We start from the raw sequence: 18,312 nt of genomic DNA, 5'->3' as shown, positions 1-18,312 counted from the left end.
TTGTCATCAATTCCATTTTATGGGAATTCTTTAACCCTCTGTCATAGATAGCCCCTGTGAGTTTGGTCCTTGTAATATGCTTTACGTGTTTATTTCCTTGATTTTCCAGAGGTTCATAGAGTTGGAATGGGACCCAAGGGTCATCTAGTCCAACCCATTGCAATGCAGAAATTTCAGCTAAAGCATCTATGACAGATGGCCATCCAACCTTTGTTTAAAAACCTCCAAGGAAGGAGAGCCCACCCCCTCTTGTGGGAGACTGTTCCACTACTGAACAGCTCTAACTGATGCAGATCATTCTGTCCTCATTCATACACTATACTGAACCAAACCATGGCTTAGCTGCTTAGCACAAACAAGAAAATGTACAGACTTCCAGAGAGATTGTCACTGCTTTGTTCCTTTCTAGTCATTCTGCTGTTGTGCTGAGTTATACCATTGCATTGCTTAGTGTGTCATCCTAATCCAGTCTCATGGTTTAGATCTCGCAGACAAACCATGAGCTTCAAACCATAGGACAAACCTTGGTTACAACTCGTTATTTCTCTGGAAAGAACTAAACTATGAGCCTGGGTCTGGGTGACACGCTAAGTCAAACCATGGTACAGCAACAGAAAAACTGGGGAGAACTGCCTGTAGTCTCCTCACCAGGAGCCCAAATACTTTCTCACTCCTGCTAAGTCAGGGGTTGGCAACCTAAGGCCCATGGGCCGAAAGTGGCCCACGGAAGCTGTTTAACTGGCCCACGAGCCGCCCCCGAACCAAGCTGCCCACTCGGCGAGTCCCCGCACACTGCCCTATACTGGCACAGCATAGCCCGGGGCTCCAGAAATCTCTTCTGTGCTTGCCCAGACGCTGGTAATCGCTTCTGCGCAGGCGCAATTTGTGGCGCCATGGACATATGCAGACACAACTTTCTGCATCGTGCTGCGCCAGCCCGGCCCACGGAGGATCTCTGTGGGAGTGATCCGCCCCATGCCTGGTATGCCTTGCCGACCCCTGTGCTAAGTCATGGTTTGGCTTAGGTGAAAGCCTGATCACACACAATCTCCTAGCACAGAATGTTTGCTGATATTTTTGTACATTTTTTTTGTCTCCTCTGACTACTAACAGTGTTCTCAGCAAAATTTAATGTGCTGGTCTTAATGTACAGTCATACCTCGGCTCCCAAATGCCTTGCGAGTCGAACGTTCCGGCTCCCCAATGCTGCAAACCCAGAAGTGAGTGTTCCAAACATCCGAGAAGGCTTCTGTGGCTCCCGATTGGCTGCAGGAGTGCTGCAGCCAATCAGAAGCCGCGCTTTGGAAGTTGAATGTTTCAGAAGTCAAACGGACTTCCGGGACGGATTCTGTTTGACTTCCAAGGTACGACTGTATATATTGAGCCCATTGTACCTGAGATTATGCCTAGTTTCCCAAAGTATTTTTAAAAAAATGGTTTATGGAAGTATAGTTATCATTACTGACGATCTCACCATCACTGACCATTACAGTAGCAGGGTATTACAGCATGCCGCATACAGCATACAATATACCCCCAAGCAGTAACACACCTATATAAATCAAGGCATCCATATTTACCAAGCATAGGGGTAAATGTCCCCTCACTCCCCCATAAACTAGTTGAGGGGGCCAGGCCCCCACAAAGGTGGTTTGCATTGCCATTCAAATGGTGTGAGAACACCACATCTTGTGATCAATTAAGTGGGGTGGGGCTTATCTCTCCCTCTCCCCCCCCCAATATTTTATCCAAGTTGGCACCCCTCAAGCTGGCATGGATGGTGAATGCTGACCATATAAGCATAAGAAATAATACCCCACTAGGTGATGCAGAAGACCCACAATTAGAGGCCCACAATTGATTAGTCCCCGTCCCCGTCCCCCGCCGCAGCAATGGCCAAAGTACAAGGTTTATTTATTGACCTATTAGTGTTTCCTGTATATAGGTAGAAAGACATTTTGTATTAAGCAACTAATAAGATGAAATGATGAAGATGTTCTCAAGGTTTCATAGAGAGCGGCTCTAGGTAAGTGCTTGAAAATTGTAGAATTCACACACACACACACACACACACACACACACACACAGTGAGAGAGAGAGAGAGACTCTCAAACTAGACTCTCATACTTGTTTGGCTAGCCTTTTGAAGGCAGGGCTTGAGTAGTAAAGAGTGTTGTGTTTTAGCACCTGTTTATTTAATTTAGTAATTACAAACTTGTTTAATATGTGAATTCTTTGTTTTTATGTATAAATGATGATGGCAGCATAGCCTGTCCTGGAGCTTCGGGAAATTTGTAGGATAAGCATGTAAACAAATATATTTCCAATTACATCAAATGCTAAATTTACTGCTTCAGGATTGGTTGATTTGGCCCTGTTGGTTGCTTCTGTCTCAGCTGCATGTTTGGCAGTAGTTGCTTTTGTAGTTCCTGCCATTGAAGCCTTTTCTGCTGTTGTGTTGCTAACTATTCTTTTTAGTGTTCCCTGTATTTCTTTATCTCTAACCTTATTTTACTAGTGTGCTATTTTGTCCATTCCGCATCATTATACCATACTTGACATAGCTTATCCATGTTGTATAGGATGTCTTAACTTAGGCTTGATTCTGTGCATGTGTGAAACGTCAAAATATCTTGCTACAAAATACTTGTAATTTCCCCTCTATAATTTTTTTACAATAAATAATACTTGTAAGAGCAGTGCAGTCTCCAGTTGTCCCAAATGTACTAATTATGAATACAGTGATTAGGTGTATGAATGTTATTGTGTGCATGCAGATAATGGCTATGTTGTTGGTTTTTTTGGGGGGGAGGGTGTATGTGCAGTACCTGCAGGTAAATGTAGCTATGAATACCTTTAGGATGCCTTTGAAATTGGACTATAATTGTTGCCCATTGTAGACAGTTAATGTTCCAAATCAGCAGGTGAAATCTATATTGTTTATCACCAAGCTGAAGACCAGGGATGTAAATGCTCTGAAGCTGAGACAGAGCATATCTTCAACTTTTCTTTCTAAACTGCCTGCTACAGAATGCAGACAATCCTTATCAAATTGTTTCCTTAAATTTGTCAAATATTTTATTAAACAGATAGGTTTCCTGGGCTTGGCTATTTGTCTGAAATTTGGAGTTGAAATAAATTGGATTCTAGGTGTGTTGTCATCCCTCTTGTATGAATAGTGTGCGTCTGTGCTTCTGTTTAGAAGGAATATAACAACTATTGGAGGTCCCATGTCAGAATACTGCATAGGGAGGGAAGTTGAATTATATAGGTCATGGACGAGCAGAAGGTAAATCAGCATCTACTGGATGACTTGCAGTAGATTTATAAAGATTCCCAACTTTCCATCAGTCAACAATAGCAACAATAAAGCAGAAACAAAAAAATAGGCTGCTGAAATAAATAAAGCTTGGGCAGAAATTAGGATTGAATTTTTGTGTGAAAGGATAGAGCTCAGTCCTGTGAACGAAAACAAATTCCTGGGCTGAGCATGTGTTTGAAGGCACCCTGCTTTTTAATTGTATGCCTGTCTCCCTGAGCCAATATTGTGCACTTTGCTATGGATGGTGGACATTGAGGTTCTAGTAAAAAAACAAAAGTAGATTCTGCAGAACTGAAGTCTATCTACACTTGAGGTAGGTCGCCAGTGATGAAAATGTTTTAGTTCATACTCTTACCTATTACTAGCTAGCTAGAAGGGAGGAAGCTTTCTGAATATACAGATTTTCTGCTTAAATTTCACTATGTGGCTTGCATGAAACCTCCTATGTTGCAAGCACTTGGAGATTCTTTATGTCCTGAACAATAGAAAAGACGGAATCATTAGCACTTTCTACCCTTTCAGCAAATTGACATTTTATCAAACCTGCCCTGTGCTGTTCTTCAATATGTTACGCCAGTTACTCAAATGCAGTAGTGCACCCAGGGTACACTAACTGTTATTAAATTAAATGGTATGCTTAGCTCTGATTTATAGAGGTCACCAGCAAAAAGCACTAGCCTGTCAACTTGCTTTACCTGGCAGCAGCTCAACTACGACAGGCTTACCTTTGATTTAAACAAATTTGAGAAATATGTAAAGTTTGGGAAGCAGTTTTGCACTGATTTGATAAAAGAAACCACAAAATGCTGCAGCGCAGGTGTTGAGAATGTTTGAAAGCTGATTGAGGGAAGCAGATGGCTTTAGTCAGTGGCATCCAGCCAAAAGAGCAGGTGCTGGTCATGTGACCACTGGTTACCAGGGTAATCTGATTGCTCTTGGCGTGCAGATGAAAGGAAAGGGGCCCAGTGTTCAGCTGTAGTATTGTATAATTTGTGGCAGTTAGAGCGGAAATAAATGCTGGAAATGGAGCCTCATAGTAGGGGAGACTTCTGTCCATGTGTAGTATACACACTAGGGCAGTTGCAAAAGGAACTGTTGTACAGATTGATTAAAAAAATTGTCTTGTATCCCTTCTAAAGATATCAAACATTCTTAGTAATGTCAGGTTCTCATAGACATTGTGTGTGTGCGTATATTGTTCTTCATAATCTGAGTTTAAATAACAAATATTTAAAATTTGTATTCTTCAACTGCTATATTAAAAAAGAAATGGAGCACTTAATTAAGGTACCTCATGTTATAGACTATTATATGAAACACAGTGTTTTCAGTTTATAAATGTTCAGATATCTCCTGTCTTTTTTTTCTTCTGACGTTAATTTTGAGTATTTAGGTTAAAAGCCACAAATATGTTTGGCAGAAGCAATGAATATAGGTGTTTTAGGAACTTAAAATTGGGAAGGGGGACAGAAGTGAATATTGGATATATATGTTATTTCATCTTCCTGATACAGTTGCACTTTTACACACAAGAACCTGTATGTGTGTGAGAGAGAGGGAAAGAGAGGGAGGGATGGAAAGAGAGAGAAAGAATGAGAATTGCAAAATGTATCAGAGGAATGACACCTGAGTATTCATAAGAATTTTGATAGGAAAGCTGCTTCGGTAGAAAATACTCCTAACATTCACATTGATCTGACTCAGAATTTTATTTCTTTATTGCTTTCTACATTGCGCATATGGTATTCAAAAACCTCAAGTTGAAGATAGTGGTAGCTTTGAATTCTAGCATTGCTTTGATATGTTGAAGGGGAAGCACCTAACCCTGTTCTGGCAAGTAAAAACTTCTACCTGCTTGCTGTCGGCATTCTGAGGTCAGAGTGAATGTATAGCCTTCAAACCTTACTGGTTTTAGGAGAATCAGGACTTTCTTTACTAGGGCAGGATTTTCTTGCATGTCATCCAACTCTGTCCTTTCCCCCATTTTAATGGCAAGGCACATCCTGTGGTATGATCTCCACTTTTAGAAATATGAAGACCTATAAAAGAAAAAAAAACAAGAACACAAGACCTTAACATACACTGTTTTTTTTTAATACAGTGGTACCTTGGGTTAAGAACTTTGCTTCAGGATAAGAACAGAAATCACGCGGCAGAGGTGCGGTGGCAGTGGGAGGCCCCATTAGCTAAAGTAGTACCTCATGTTAAGAACAGTTTCAGGTTAAGAACAGATTTCCAGAACAAATTAAGTTCTTAACCCGAGGTACCACTGTACTGTTATAAATCATCCCAGTCTAAGCTCCTGTGTGTCTAATAGGCACTGGCTGTTGAGCTAGCATGCTTTTTTTCTTTTACGTTTTGTGCTCTACTGGATGAATCTAGTAGAAAAGTGTATTGCAGAGATTTAACAGGTAGTAGTAATTGGATGCATTTAATACATTTTTAAAATGTTGAATTAGGTTGGAGTTATTGAAGTAGCTAGGATGAAATGGTTTCAAGTATGTTCCATTCCATGTGGTGTAAAAAGCTTTGTTTATTCAACCACTCACGTTTTAGTAACAAGAAACCAGAATTGGAATCCAGTGCTGTGAAGAAAAAGGTCAACAAGGGAAAAGAAGGTTCTGAAAACTCAGATTTAGAAAAAACACCACCAGGATCACCACATCCTGAAGAAGAAGATGATGCAGGAGTTCAGGTAATACTACTGGTTATATTTTCATGCATAATTATAGAATACAACAGCCTCATTCAGAAATAACACTGAACTATGGTTTAGTGTTAGGAGAAAAAGCAAAAGTGAGCCTTGAGCTTGTGTGCTCCCCTTCCTTCTCTAGCACAGCTAGGACTCTGGAAGGGAGCCGCTGTGCTTCCTCCTCTCCTATTATTCCTACCGTCTGCATCACATTTTTAAAGAATTTCTAATCAATAAGAGGACTTGTTCTCTTTTTATTTAACTAAATTATCTTACTGGCCTTTGATGAGTGGCTCTGCCAAAAGCTTTTTTAAAATCCAAGTATATAATGCCTACTGAGTCACTTCATATATATTTTGATTGACACTCTCAAATATTCCTAAAAATTTTGTGAGTCAGAAACCAATTCTCTCTTTCCAAGTCTTGTTTAAGAACGGTCCTCAACTTCAGAGTCTTTTCAGTTGCTCTGCATCATCTATAAAGATGCAAGTTAGACCTGAGACCTCAAGCTTTTTAATAGATCCAAATATTGTACAATGGTACCTTGGTTTTTGAGCGTCTCGGAAGCCGAATGCTGAAAACCCAGAAGTAATTGCTTCCGTTTTCAAACACGGCTCGGAAGTCGAACAGCGTTCCCCCCTTTTTTTCTCCATTGACTTTGCTGGCTGCCCTTTGCGCCTCAGTTGTCAAAACGTTTCAGAAGTCAAGCGGTCTTCTAGAAGAGATTATGTTCAACAACTGAGGTACCACTGTATATCTCTTGTTTTCTCTTCTCTACCCTAAGTACAAGCAGCAGCAGTTTTGAAGTGAAACACTTACAACAGAAGGGCTCTCCATCTCCAGTCACCAGGTTTCAGGGGACAATAGGCTTCTAAGTTAGATGGCTTCAAAATTGGCTATTGGGGCTGTTCAGAAAGTTGTGTTGAATGCAGAATCCAACATTTTATTCAGAATCCATATTTTTATTCTAAAAATGCAGCAGTATATACAAATTTATATTTGAAACAGGGCAACGCTTGGAAAAATGGGAACACAGTAGTGATCAGTGACCAGGCGGTTTATAAAAAGATTTCTAAACTAACTTTCAGGATATAAATGCTCTCACAAGACAGTTTACAGTTCTAAAATCAAATGTGATAATATATAAAAATAGCAATTTTAAAATGCATGCATCCTGTAAAATGACCAGTAAATCTGAAGCACAGCAGTTAATGAAGTGCAGGATGGACCTGTCTCCTCCAGCCATGGTGCCTCCATGGAAGGTAGCTAATCCAGGAGCGGCCCCAAGTTGCACACCTGCCTCTTCATAGGGAGTTGCTGTATTACAACAATATCTGCAGGGCTACAGGTTTCCCAACTCTGGTATAGATGTTGACAAACCATGGGGAACAAGGTAGAACCTCGAGGCACCCTGAAAGCCTCTGGCATAGGAACGGAACAGAAATCTCCCAGCACCGCCATCTAGATCCATTCCCCAGAAGCGACCATAACACCATTTGTCATCCCAGATGGGATACCATGGTCAGTTCTATACAAAACTGCCGTGAGGTGCAGCAAAACCAACAGGGTCACACTTTTCACATGGATTCCCTGGTGTAAATCATCCACCACGGTGGTTTCTGTCCCAAAACCAAAAATAAGATAAGTCTGTAGCTGGGAACATTCCTCTTGTTCTTGGAACGTCATTAATAATGGTAAATTTGAGATTGGGTGATTCATTTTCCAGAGCCAATGGATCTAAATTTGTCTTCTTTATAATGATTTTACCACTTCCACCTTCAAGGTAGCTGGAATTAGACCTGGTTGCATTTCTCCTGAAGGAACAAGTATGTAATCTGTTCCTTGATTCAACCTTTCAGGCATATCATAGGACCACTGGCCCTAAAGAAGCTGCATTGGCTGCCAATATGCTTCCAGTTTGCATTCAAGGCAATAATGAAAATGCTGAGACTAAATAGCTTGGGACCTCAGTACCTGGGGGAACACCTCTCCACATATATTCCTGCCCAAGAATTATGGCCTGCTGGTGGGTGGTGGCCCTACTCACATCCCACCTCTGGGAGCTGTACAGAGAGTTCTTTTTGCTGTAGTGACCCTGTTATGGAATGTTCTTGCCTTGGAGGCCCAGCTGTGCCTGTTGTTGGCTGTATTTCACCACTAAGTTAAAACCTGGCTTTTTACTCAGGCATTTGGGTCATGTGGGGGGTGGTTCAGTGTTTGACCTGCTAATGTTATTCATTGGTGTTGAATATTTTTATGCTGAATATGGCTATTATGAATTAGGCTATTACAAATGATTATATTTGTTTTTTTGGTGTGCAAGAATTGTTGCTGTGTGTCATCCTGAGATGAACTAATGGGCTAGATTAGAAATATTTAATAAATAACTAAACATTTAAATAAATAAATAAGTAAACAAACTACATAAGTTACTTAACAGGGTCTGTATAGATACTCAGTTGTGGCAGATTTTATTAGCAAAGATGAGCAAGAATCCAATATGCCAGGTCATTGATTTCAATGCTCCAAGTAGCTTGTCAACATCCTCAGGCTGCACAAGCTGAAAATAATGATAATGATAATAGCAGGACCACGTAGTGGTCTGGCTGCATCCCTATGGGGTTCTGACCATACTAATAGTTTTCTTCTGCTAAATGCAGCAAGTAGGCACATTGATTATTTAAGGGTCTTAGATATTAATTTTGTTGCTCTTGTGTTAAGCAGGCATCTGGTCACTTAAAACAGCTACAACACTGTGAGGATGCAGTGGTGGCAGAAAAGCAGGCTTTCATTGCTACCATCAGTGCCACATGGTAGTATGTATGATCGAATCCAGTCTGTGTTTGGCCACATTCATCATGATTTTTTTCTGCCACCTGTGCTCCATTTGTTGACTTTGTCACTTAACAACCCTCAGATCCTAATACAAAGGAGCTGAATTAACTCTATGACTTTGCTGAAGACATTCAGGAGCGATCGTACTGATAGCTCTACTCATATCCTGATTCAAGAGCCAGCTAGGATTTCAATAAGATCCCTGGCCTAAACTTCTGGGAAATTCCCCAGCATAGGAGCCAACTTCTAGGGGCTGTGGGGGCTTTGGCCCCCACAATAAAATAATTTAAGGAGGTGGGCATGAACTGCATCATGTGATCGATTATGCAGGGCGGGACTTACCTGGCCCCCCATAATATTGTATTCAAGTTGGCACCCCTGTTCTCCAGGGATACCAGTAAACATTCTGGGTCCCTAAATCTTCTTGTGCAGACCATCAAAATCATTTCTCTCCAGAGACTGGATGCAGCATTCCACTCTAATGTCCTACCATTGAGCAAATAATACTTTAACTTATTTGGTATATTTCTTGATAAATGGTAGCATGGAAATCTCTATATGGAATCTTCTAAAGCGAAATTTCTCCAGGAGGCACACTCTGGCCTCTTTCCTGTTGTGCTCTTTCGCCTGTGGCATCTAGTATATATTTCTTCTATTTTTATTTGATTTACTGCAAAATTTTAATTGTGCTTCATAATGAAAAGCAGAATCATTTCCCATTCTGTAGAATGGGTAGGGCACCTGCTTTTGTGATAAGGCCCTTGAATTCCTTCTTTCCCTCTGCTTTCAAAGGGGAATAGATTTCTCTCTCGAGGACTATAGTCCTGCTAATCAATAGGATGAAATTTTACAATGCAGGGTGGTTTTTTTCTTTTTCAGAAGAGGCGCTCTAGCAGGCAGGTTAAGAGAAAGCGTTACACAGAAGACCTTGAGTTCAAGATTTCTGATGAAGAAGTTGATGATGCAGATGGTGCTGGAAGAAACTCCCCTTCAAATACTTCTCAGTCTGAGCAACAGGTCTGTTCATATTTATGCTCTTCAAATGGGTTAGACTGAAAATTCTCTATAACCATTTAGGCTGTAAAACATTTAAGTGTTGACTTTGCTTCCAAGGGACTTCCATCTCAGCTTGGCTCAACATGCCAAAGGAAATTAGTTGTTTAGGTTCTTAAAGGCTGTGCTCATTCAAGTTTTCTTTACAAGCCTACAATATGTAATTCAACACAATTTAGTGAAATTAATGGTCTCTGTTGTAAAGCCTAAAACTAGGCTCCAAGGAGACTGAATTTACCTCTGTGAATTCAGTGGTCTGGCTTCTATGACTTAATAAACCACTTAAGCTTGTCTCCTGCTGTCAGGCACTATAAGAACCCCTTTATGAAATTACTGTCTTGTAGTAACCAGCAGGATATGCTTTATTTTCTATGCAATGTAAATGATGGATAAAATAGGTTGAATAAAATGAAGGGCGATAATGTGAAATGACTCCTTTAACAATTTTTTTTTGTAGTAGTAGTTTTTTAATGTCGCTGCTTCACTTAACTAACTTGGGAAACCATTGCTGAAAGTGCGCACACACTTAAATATTAAATTGGTAATTAATATGTTAAGTTTTCTTAAATTTTATTTCTGATATCTTGAGCTGAATATCTCCAAGAGGAGGTGTGTGGATAAGGGGCATGAATATTGTTTTGAAATTTGATGTTTTTGATCAACTACAGAAGAATTTATTCCTATTCTCTGCAAAACTGAGGGTGTCATTATTACTGCAAAGCTATGTAACAACAAAATGACGGCAACAACAAAATTCCTTAAGATGCTTTCTGGGTCAGATCTTTGGTCCAGCTACTCCAGAACTTTCTTTCCAACAGCAGTCAGCAAGATGCTTCCAAGCAGGAAAGCTGGATATGAAACTGGAAGCAAAATGCTTCTGAACATGAAGATACCATACAGCCATGTGACTAGTAGCCATTCATATCCTCATGGATCTATCTGATCTCCATTTAAAAGATACCTGAGTGACTGTTACAACATCTTGTTTTAGTGAGTTCTATAAATTGTGTGAAGAAGTACTTCCTTGTGTCTATCCCAAATCAATTACTAATCAAATTTGTAGAAAGCAGTGTGGGTTAATTGTGTTGTGCTTATTTTCTTGCCTATTAATGCTCCTCTTTGTAAAGTGGTGACTGTGAATTCTAGTATTTGGAGTGAAGAAGGAAAACTTCTCACTCATCCTTAAATGGTCTTCACACCATAAATAATTTTATGAACCTGCATTATGTGCCTTTAGACATTTTTCTCCTGGTAGAGAAAGGCCAAACCTATTGGCTGTGAATTGGTGGCTAACTTGGAGCCACCCAGTGAGCCTCATGGCCAAGTGGGGATTTGAACCTGATCTTAGTCTGGCTCTAACTGCTGTACCACAGTGGCTCTTACAACTCACAATGGCTATATATTACCTCCTGTATCAGGCATTTTACATATGAATGCTGGTTGCTGGGGATCATGAATAGGAGAGTGCTATTAACTCATGTATGTCTTGTAAGCTTCTCATAGACATTTGGTTGCCCACTATGAGAACATAGTACTGGACTCAGTAGGCCTTTGGGCTTCTCCAGTATAGCTCTTCTTAATGTCCGTAGCTCCAGAAGCATAAGCTCTTCCTCCTTTTTTTCTTTTCTTCCAGTTCTTTATCCTTCTCTTTCAGTTTCTCTTGCTCCTTTTTAGCATGTGAAACACTGCTAAATATATATACACAGGGAATCCTTGGAAATGTGGAAAACAAGAGAGAGTCTAGGATTTATTTATTTATTATTTTGCTTCTTGGTGGTTTTTCAGACACAGGGGAGGAGTCGGAGAAAATGGGAGGGGGGGGTAATACCATGAATATCAATTCTGCCCCAGCTACCATTAACTCGGCAACACCAGAAAAGGAATGATAAGCTATTTTCTTTAAATTTGTGCCACTGAACTAAACTCCATAATGTTCACCCTCATATTGAAAGAAAGCATTATAAGTTCATCAGGATCTCTATAATCAGATTAGTTGCTCCTTTGCACTGTTTTTTCACCTGTGTAACTACTGTGAAATGTTTAATTGTAGGAATCTGCTGATGCTGAAGGTCCTGTCGTAGAGAAAATCATGAGTAGCCGTACAGTCAAGAAGCAGGTAATTTAAACAAAACAAAACTTCATATCTCAGTGCTTGTTTATTTCATATTTGCTAAACAAAAAAATGGATTTCACAAGTGATTTTCAAAATCTGTATATGCAACTGAAAATGCATGTTTAATCTGCCTATCCCCCTAGATTAAATTAAGGTGATTTTTTAAATCAGTGATTTAAATCACTACTTAATAATGAGCAAGATACTGTGCAAGGAAATTGGAAAATGGGAAGCTCACAGTGGAAGATCATGAAACACCACAAAACAGCTTCCTTGGACAAATAGCAACAAAATACTGGGGGGAAATACTGATTGGGACACTTCATTATTGTAATAGTGGGATCTTTATAGGGAGGTATTATTAGATTTGTATTTTTGCAAGTGTTATCATTGTGTCATGTGAATATTTGAGACTCAACAAGTTCTGCATGCTGCTTGTTCACTGCCGTTTGTTCCTGTGATATAACTCACTATTCCAAGAACATTTAGGCTGGATTAATGTTTAACTCACAACATCAAATACTTTTTCTGCATTGGTGCAAGGAGGCAAAAGATAGAGGCATTCAGAAACTTTCATTTTTGCTTTGAAGCATTAAACTGTGGTTAACACTAAGTAGTGTATGTTTTGCTCCAGTTTTTAGAATATTTTTAGTATAATTACTAGTTTCTGATTGCAAACATTGTTTCTTAATTATGAGTTCTTTTCATTTTTTGAAAAATATTATACATATTACTGTCATTATTTTGGTGAATAATCTCCTTCGTCCAATAAGCTCCTCTGTTGACAGTCTGGAATTGTTTAACCTCTGAGGTATCTTATATTGTGGCCTTTTTCTATTGCTTCTGCTAGATTTTGACTATATGATGCTCAAATTTTTCTAATATTATTAAAAATTCTAGTCCCTTGATTCCTCTAGGACCATATAAAGGTAAAGGTAAAGGTACCCCTGCCCATACGGGCCAGTCTTGCCAGACTCTGGGGTTGTGCGCCCATCTCACTCAAGAGGCCAGGGGCCAGCGCTGTCCGAAGACACTTCCATGTCACGTGGCCAGCGTGACATCGCTGCTCTGGCGAGCCAGAGCTGCACACGGAAACGCCGTTTACCTTCCCGCTAGAAAGCGGTCCCTATTTATCTACTTGCACCTGAGGGTGCTTTCGAACTGCTAGGTTGGCAGGCGCTGGGACCGAGCAACGGGAGCGCACCCCGCCGCGGGGATTCGAACCGCCGACCTTTCGATCGGCAAGCCCTAGGCGCTGAGGCTTTTACCCACAGCGCCACCGGCGTCCCTCTAGGACCATATACTCTACTTTTTAAAAAAATGGGAACCTGAAGGCTTGTCATACTTTATTGTAAAGTTGTTGCTAATTCTTCTCCCAGCTATGACTACTGAATTTGTCATTTGCCATAAATCAGAATGGGCCTTTTCAGTGGTGACCACCTGTATGTGGAATGCTCTCCCCAGTGAATGCCTAGTGCCATCATTGTCATTGGGCCTATTGTCTCAGTAACTCCACGTGGTACATGTCTGGGATTACCTCAGGTAATAATGCAAAGAACACGCACAAGACTTCTCATGCACATGTCCCTGGGGAGAGCATTCCATTGCATGAAAACATTATGTCAAGCACCACCCACTGCTGTGTGTTGGAAACAACCAAATGCCTTTGAAAATGTGTGTGCTCACATGCCAATCACGCACATAGACCCATATCTAAACAACCCATTTCTGGTAATAAGCTGAGATCTGGAAGCATCCTGGTTGCAACCCAGTTTTAGGCCTGATTTTGACACCAAAATTGCCTTGGTCACCCTGGTTGGTTACCTGTGCAGGGAGAGAGAAAAGGGGAGTGCAACCTTCTTGGTTCTTCAGACTCTTGGCAGCTTTTGATACCATTGGCTCTGGTGTCCTCCTTGCATGGCACTATGAAGTGGGAGTTGAGGGCATGGTGTTATGGTGGTTGCCCACCTCCTGCAGGACAGCTTCCAGAAAGCAGCATTGGAGGGCTTCTGCTTGGCCCCATTGTAATGCTGCAAGGGTTCCTTTCTCTCCACTAGGCTCTTTAATATTAATATGAAGCCACTTGGTTGAGGTCATCTGGGGATTTAGGGGCATGGTGTCGTCAGAATGCTGATGATACCCAGCTCTGTGTCAACCATTTTGGACGAGGCAGTGCAGGTTCTAGACTGCTGCCTGGAGGCAGTATCGAACTGGACGAAGGTCAATAAACAGCCTGAATTCTGACAGGTTGGGGGCACTGTTGGGTATGCCACTGAACACCAGATGTGATGGTTAACAATGGGGTAGAATGCTGTGTTCTGATAGATACACAGGGTTGTTCTTAAGGCTGCATGATTTGCAGAAAAACAGATGTTAAGATTCTTGAAGCTGAGGAAATGCCCAAGTGAACAGAATAAAATATACCTTTTTATCCCTCTGATTTTGTAAGTTAACCCTTTTTCTTTTTCTTTTACAATATATGGCCTGAATTACCACAAACCAGTGTTTCCCAAATTGATCCATGGAACCCTGGGGTTCTGCGAAGCAGTCCCAAGGGATTCCGTGAAGAAAAATGTGTGGTTTCCATTGAGCCTCGGCCATGGGGATTAAATGCAGTACTTGGACAACTGTATAGGGAATCCCTTCCCCGTCTTTCCTTCCCTCTCTGTGCTGTTGGGGAACCAGGAAGGCAATGCTGGTTCTCCCCCACAGCCTTGCTACTGAGTTAAATGTACTGTTCAAGGACTTGTCCTTAGAATCCCTCATTCAGCTGCAGCCTGACGCAAGGGTAAATTTTACTATGGGGATTAATTCTACTCTTTAGTAAAGTGTTGGCTTTAACACTCTCATAGAACCAACTTTAAATATTGTATTCATACACTTTGGGGTGGAAATCCTGTTAAGACTATTGAGGGATAATAGGTCCCTTTAATTATTTACTATGAATCCAGTATTTTTTAGTGCGTTTTAGGTTTCTGTTTTGCTTTCTCTTCTATTTTCTCTTCCAGAGCTTCCTGATAGCCCAATAAGGAGTTTTAAGTTGTCACTGAGGAATACCGTATTCCCCAGTTGTTTATAATTTGTGTTACACTATTTTTATGAATATTGAATATGACACCAATAAAATATAATTAGTTTGTCAAACTAGAGTCATATTGAAATCAATTATTAACTTTATTTCCAGCTAAGAGTTGGGTGTGAGACCAATAGTGTCACAAATTCTTTAAAGGCATTAGAAGGAGGAAACTAGCTAGGGAGAAGGTTGGATCTTTGAACATCAAGGGAATTAAGTGTATGCTAAAGGTGGAAATAGAGATTGCCACCTATTGTGGGTATCTTGAGTCGTGTCTAAGTCGGTGATGGATCTGGCAATGATCTTGGGCTACTGTACATGTTGATGCATACATGCAGTCACTCCAGCCTATTTCTGACTTTACACTGTTGTGTGCTCAAAAGTGAGGATGCTGACATTCCACTACCAATCTGAGTGTGTGTAAAATGTTCCTGAAGATGTTGTGGCGCCTTGAGAGGGGGAATCATTGGAGAGGGCAGTGGGTGCAGCACTAGAAAGGCATGTACTTGAAAGTAGTAGCAGTGCTGGCCCCAACCCTGTCCTGAAGTTGAAGGAATCATGGACCCCAAGGGTAATCTAATCCAACCCCCTGCAATGCAGGAATCTCAGTTGAAAGTATTCATGACAGATGGCCATCCAACTTCTGCTTCAAAACCTCTAAGGAAGTAGAGTCCCCACAATCTCCCATTCTATTGTAGAAAGGAGTCTTTCTGGGCTGGCCAGGTGGCCTCTTCAGCCAGCAAAGGCAATAGTTTTTAAAGGTTTGGGGAAACCGTTCTGGAGGGTTGCTACAGCTGACCAACACATCATTTTGCTAGTTCATTGCACTAGAAAATGGAGCAGATGGAGGCAAATTTCAGAATTCATACTGTGGGTCTGGGAAGCCCACCTCTTAAAGAAGGTGCAGAATACACACAGAAACACAAAAACACCAAGGTCAGGGATTATTGTTTCTAGGTTTGTGAAAACAGAATGGAGACTTCAGGGCACCATGTGGGTTGTTAATCAGATGTTTGCACAGAAAGTGCTAATTACCCTGAAGCCACGAGTTGCCAGTTGCAAGCAATAGTCCTTTCTTATGGGCAGTATTGGGTGTTGATTGCCAGCTCACATGAAAGTTTTTTTTGGTCCAGTAATAGTATTTTCCCCAACAATTACTGGGTATCCCTGTTTTTAAACAAATCATATATAAATGGTGCTACAATTTAAGAAAGTAAATTGGTGTGCGGTGTATGGTTGGTTTAACTTGGTTGCTTCCTTATTCATCCTATTTTAGATGTTAGTAGGGTGAACTGGCCTGTGGTCACTTTAAATTTCCTCCTCTTTGGCAGCAGCTGCAAAGCTACCTGCCTTGTGAGGGAGGACGTAGAGAGAGGCAGGGAAAGAAGTCTGTTGGTAGGCAGAGTTAGGAGTGAGTTTATGAGACAAAGCACCAATGAGAGCCACTGAGCCATGGGAACTGATTTGTTTTTCTACCTCTCTTGCCACATGGTTTCAGGGAGCATCTGGGGCGGGGCAATAAATTATATCAGGTGTGCACATAATAAGCCAAGCTTCATAAGTCATCCACAAACCATGGCTTATGATTGTGGTTTGTTGGGAAGAAACAAGCTATGGATAAACTACAGTCATACCTCAGAAGTTGAACAGAATCTGTTCTGGAAGTCTGTTCAACTTCCAAAACATTTGGAAACCAAAGTGTGGCTTCTGATTGGCTGCAGGAAGCTCCTGCAGCCAATCGGAAGCCGCGGAAGCCCCATTGGATGTTTGGCTGCCAAAAGAACGTTCGTAAACCGGAACACTCACTTCTGGGTTTTGATCGTTTGGGAGCTAATTTGCTCAGGAACCAAGGTGTTTGAGATCCAAGGTACGACTGTACTGGGTTGGGTTCACACAATGGAACAAATAATGGTTGATCTAAACAAACCATACCTTAGCATTATGTGGAAAACAGGCCAGACTTCAGGATGAAATTATACCTTAAACTGTGTCAAAATCTGAGGTTTTCTTTCTGTGTTTTTTTTTTTAAAAAATGTTGAAGTTGCAGAACATGCCATACAGCCTGCATAAATTTATTTTATTGACACTTAGTATTGGTTTAAGATTTTTTGTCACAGTTTTAGCCTTATTAAATGTTATATTTTGGGCATTAATTTAATTTGGCTGCTCTGCATGCAAGGTCACTTGTCAGGATGAATTTAATTGCACCGTTGAGTAAAACTAACATCATGAACAATAACATGTTAAAACTACTATTAGAAGTGAAAGGTTCAGTTTCATACAGTTTCTTATTATCAGTGCTAACAATATGGAAGTATAAACGCTGTTAAAACACTACTTGAACATGTTACAAAAACCACAATATAAAGTTGCCAGGCACCAGCCAAAAATAATACATATGGCATTCACGAGTGCAGTTGCTAATTGGCTGCTGCCTGATAAAATGGTACACTTGGCTTCTCCTTAACACTGTTGGTTTGGCTGGAAGCCAGAGTTGGGGTCAGCTTGTTGTGAATGAAGCTGCATGCGGTTAGGGAGGAGTTAAAATGATTCATGTCTTGGGTGTTGTAATAAGTAGTGCAGAATGTTCATGGGCAGACAGATGTAGAAAACCCTTTACCTATATCATTCTTCCCCTTTTCTTTAAAAAAATGCCATACAATAAACCTTCCTATTGTTAAATTCCAATCTGTGTTGCATTATATATAAGTTGGAGGTGATATCTTATAGCAGAGTTCATAATTAACATTGTGAGTATCTTTTTACAGATGGAGAATGGAGAGGAAGTAGAAACTGAAGAATTCTATGTAAAATACAAAAACTTGTAAGTAAGCAATAACTTCAAAATTACTTGAAGTACAGTCAACTCCCACCTTACACACATTTAACTTGTGCAAATTCAGCTTTATGTGCTTGGCCAGAAAAAACCCAAAAATAAATAAAAAGGGACAGGCATCCAGGAACAGAATGTCAGCAAGCTAATTGCCATTGCACTCACCTTGGAGAGCATTCATAGGTTCAGGGAGAATGTTCAGTAGCCTTGGAAGAGTACATGCAGCCTTGGGAGAGTATTAAGAGTCACAAGTAGAGTGTGTTTTTTCTGTATGTGAGTTTGGCTTTACACACAATTCCTGGAACGTAACCCCAACGTAAGTTGAGAGTCGACCTTGTATTTTAATTTAATCTATCATTGCCATCTAACATAACTGTTGCTACTGTGCAAA

General features: G+C 40.6%; 1 protein-coding gene and 1 long non-coding RNA gene across 9 annotated transcripts in view; one reads left to right on the top strand and one right to left on the bottom strand.

Moving 5' to 3' along the window:
* The window catches only part of LOC310848764, a 202,969-nt gene that overhangs the window by 79,828 nt on the left and 104,829 nt on the right, over positions 1–18,312 (bottom strand). The gene's annotated exons all lie outside the window — the stretch shown is intronic.
* Positions 1–18,312, top strand: part of CHD7 (chromodomain helicase DNA binding protein 7) — a 142,131-nt gene that overhangs the window by 76,623 nt on the left and 47,196 nt on the right. For all 8 annotated transcript variants that reach the window (XM_083747506.1, XM_083747499.1, XM_083747505.1 and 5 more), the window contains 4 exons: positions 5,879–6,017; positions 9,729–9,866; positions 11,953–12,018; positions 17,857–17,912. In XM_083747506.1, coding sequence (XP_083603632.1) covers positions 5,879–6,017; positions 9,729–9,866; positions 11,953–12,018; positions 17,857–17,912 — 399 coding nt within the window. The remainder of the gene's footprint in view (positions 1–5,878; positions 6,018–9,728; positions 9,867–11,952; positions 12,019–17,856; positions 17,913–18,312) is intronic.

The sequence above is a fragment of the Podarcis gaigeae genome (genome assembly GCF_964106915.1).
Source record: "Podarcis gaigeae genome assembly, chromosome: 7".
In the NCBI taxonomy this organism is placed as follows: domain Eukaryota; kingdom Metazoa; phylum Chordata; class Lepidosauria; order Squamata; family Lacertidae; genus Podarcis; species Podarcis gaigeae.
Note: the sequence above shows the minus strand (reverse complement) of the source record. Positions and strands in the feature narration are given on the sequence as shown.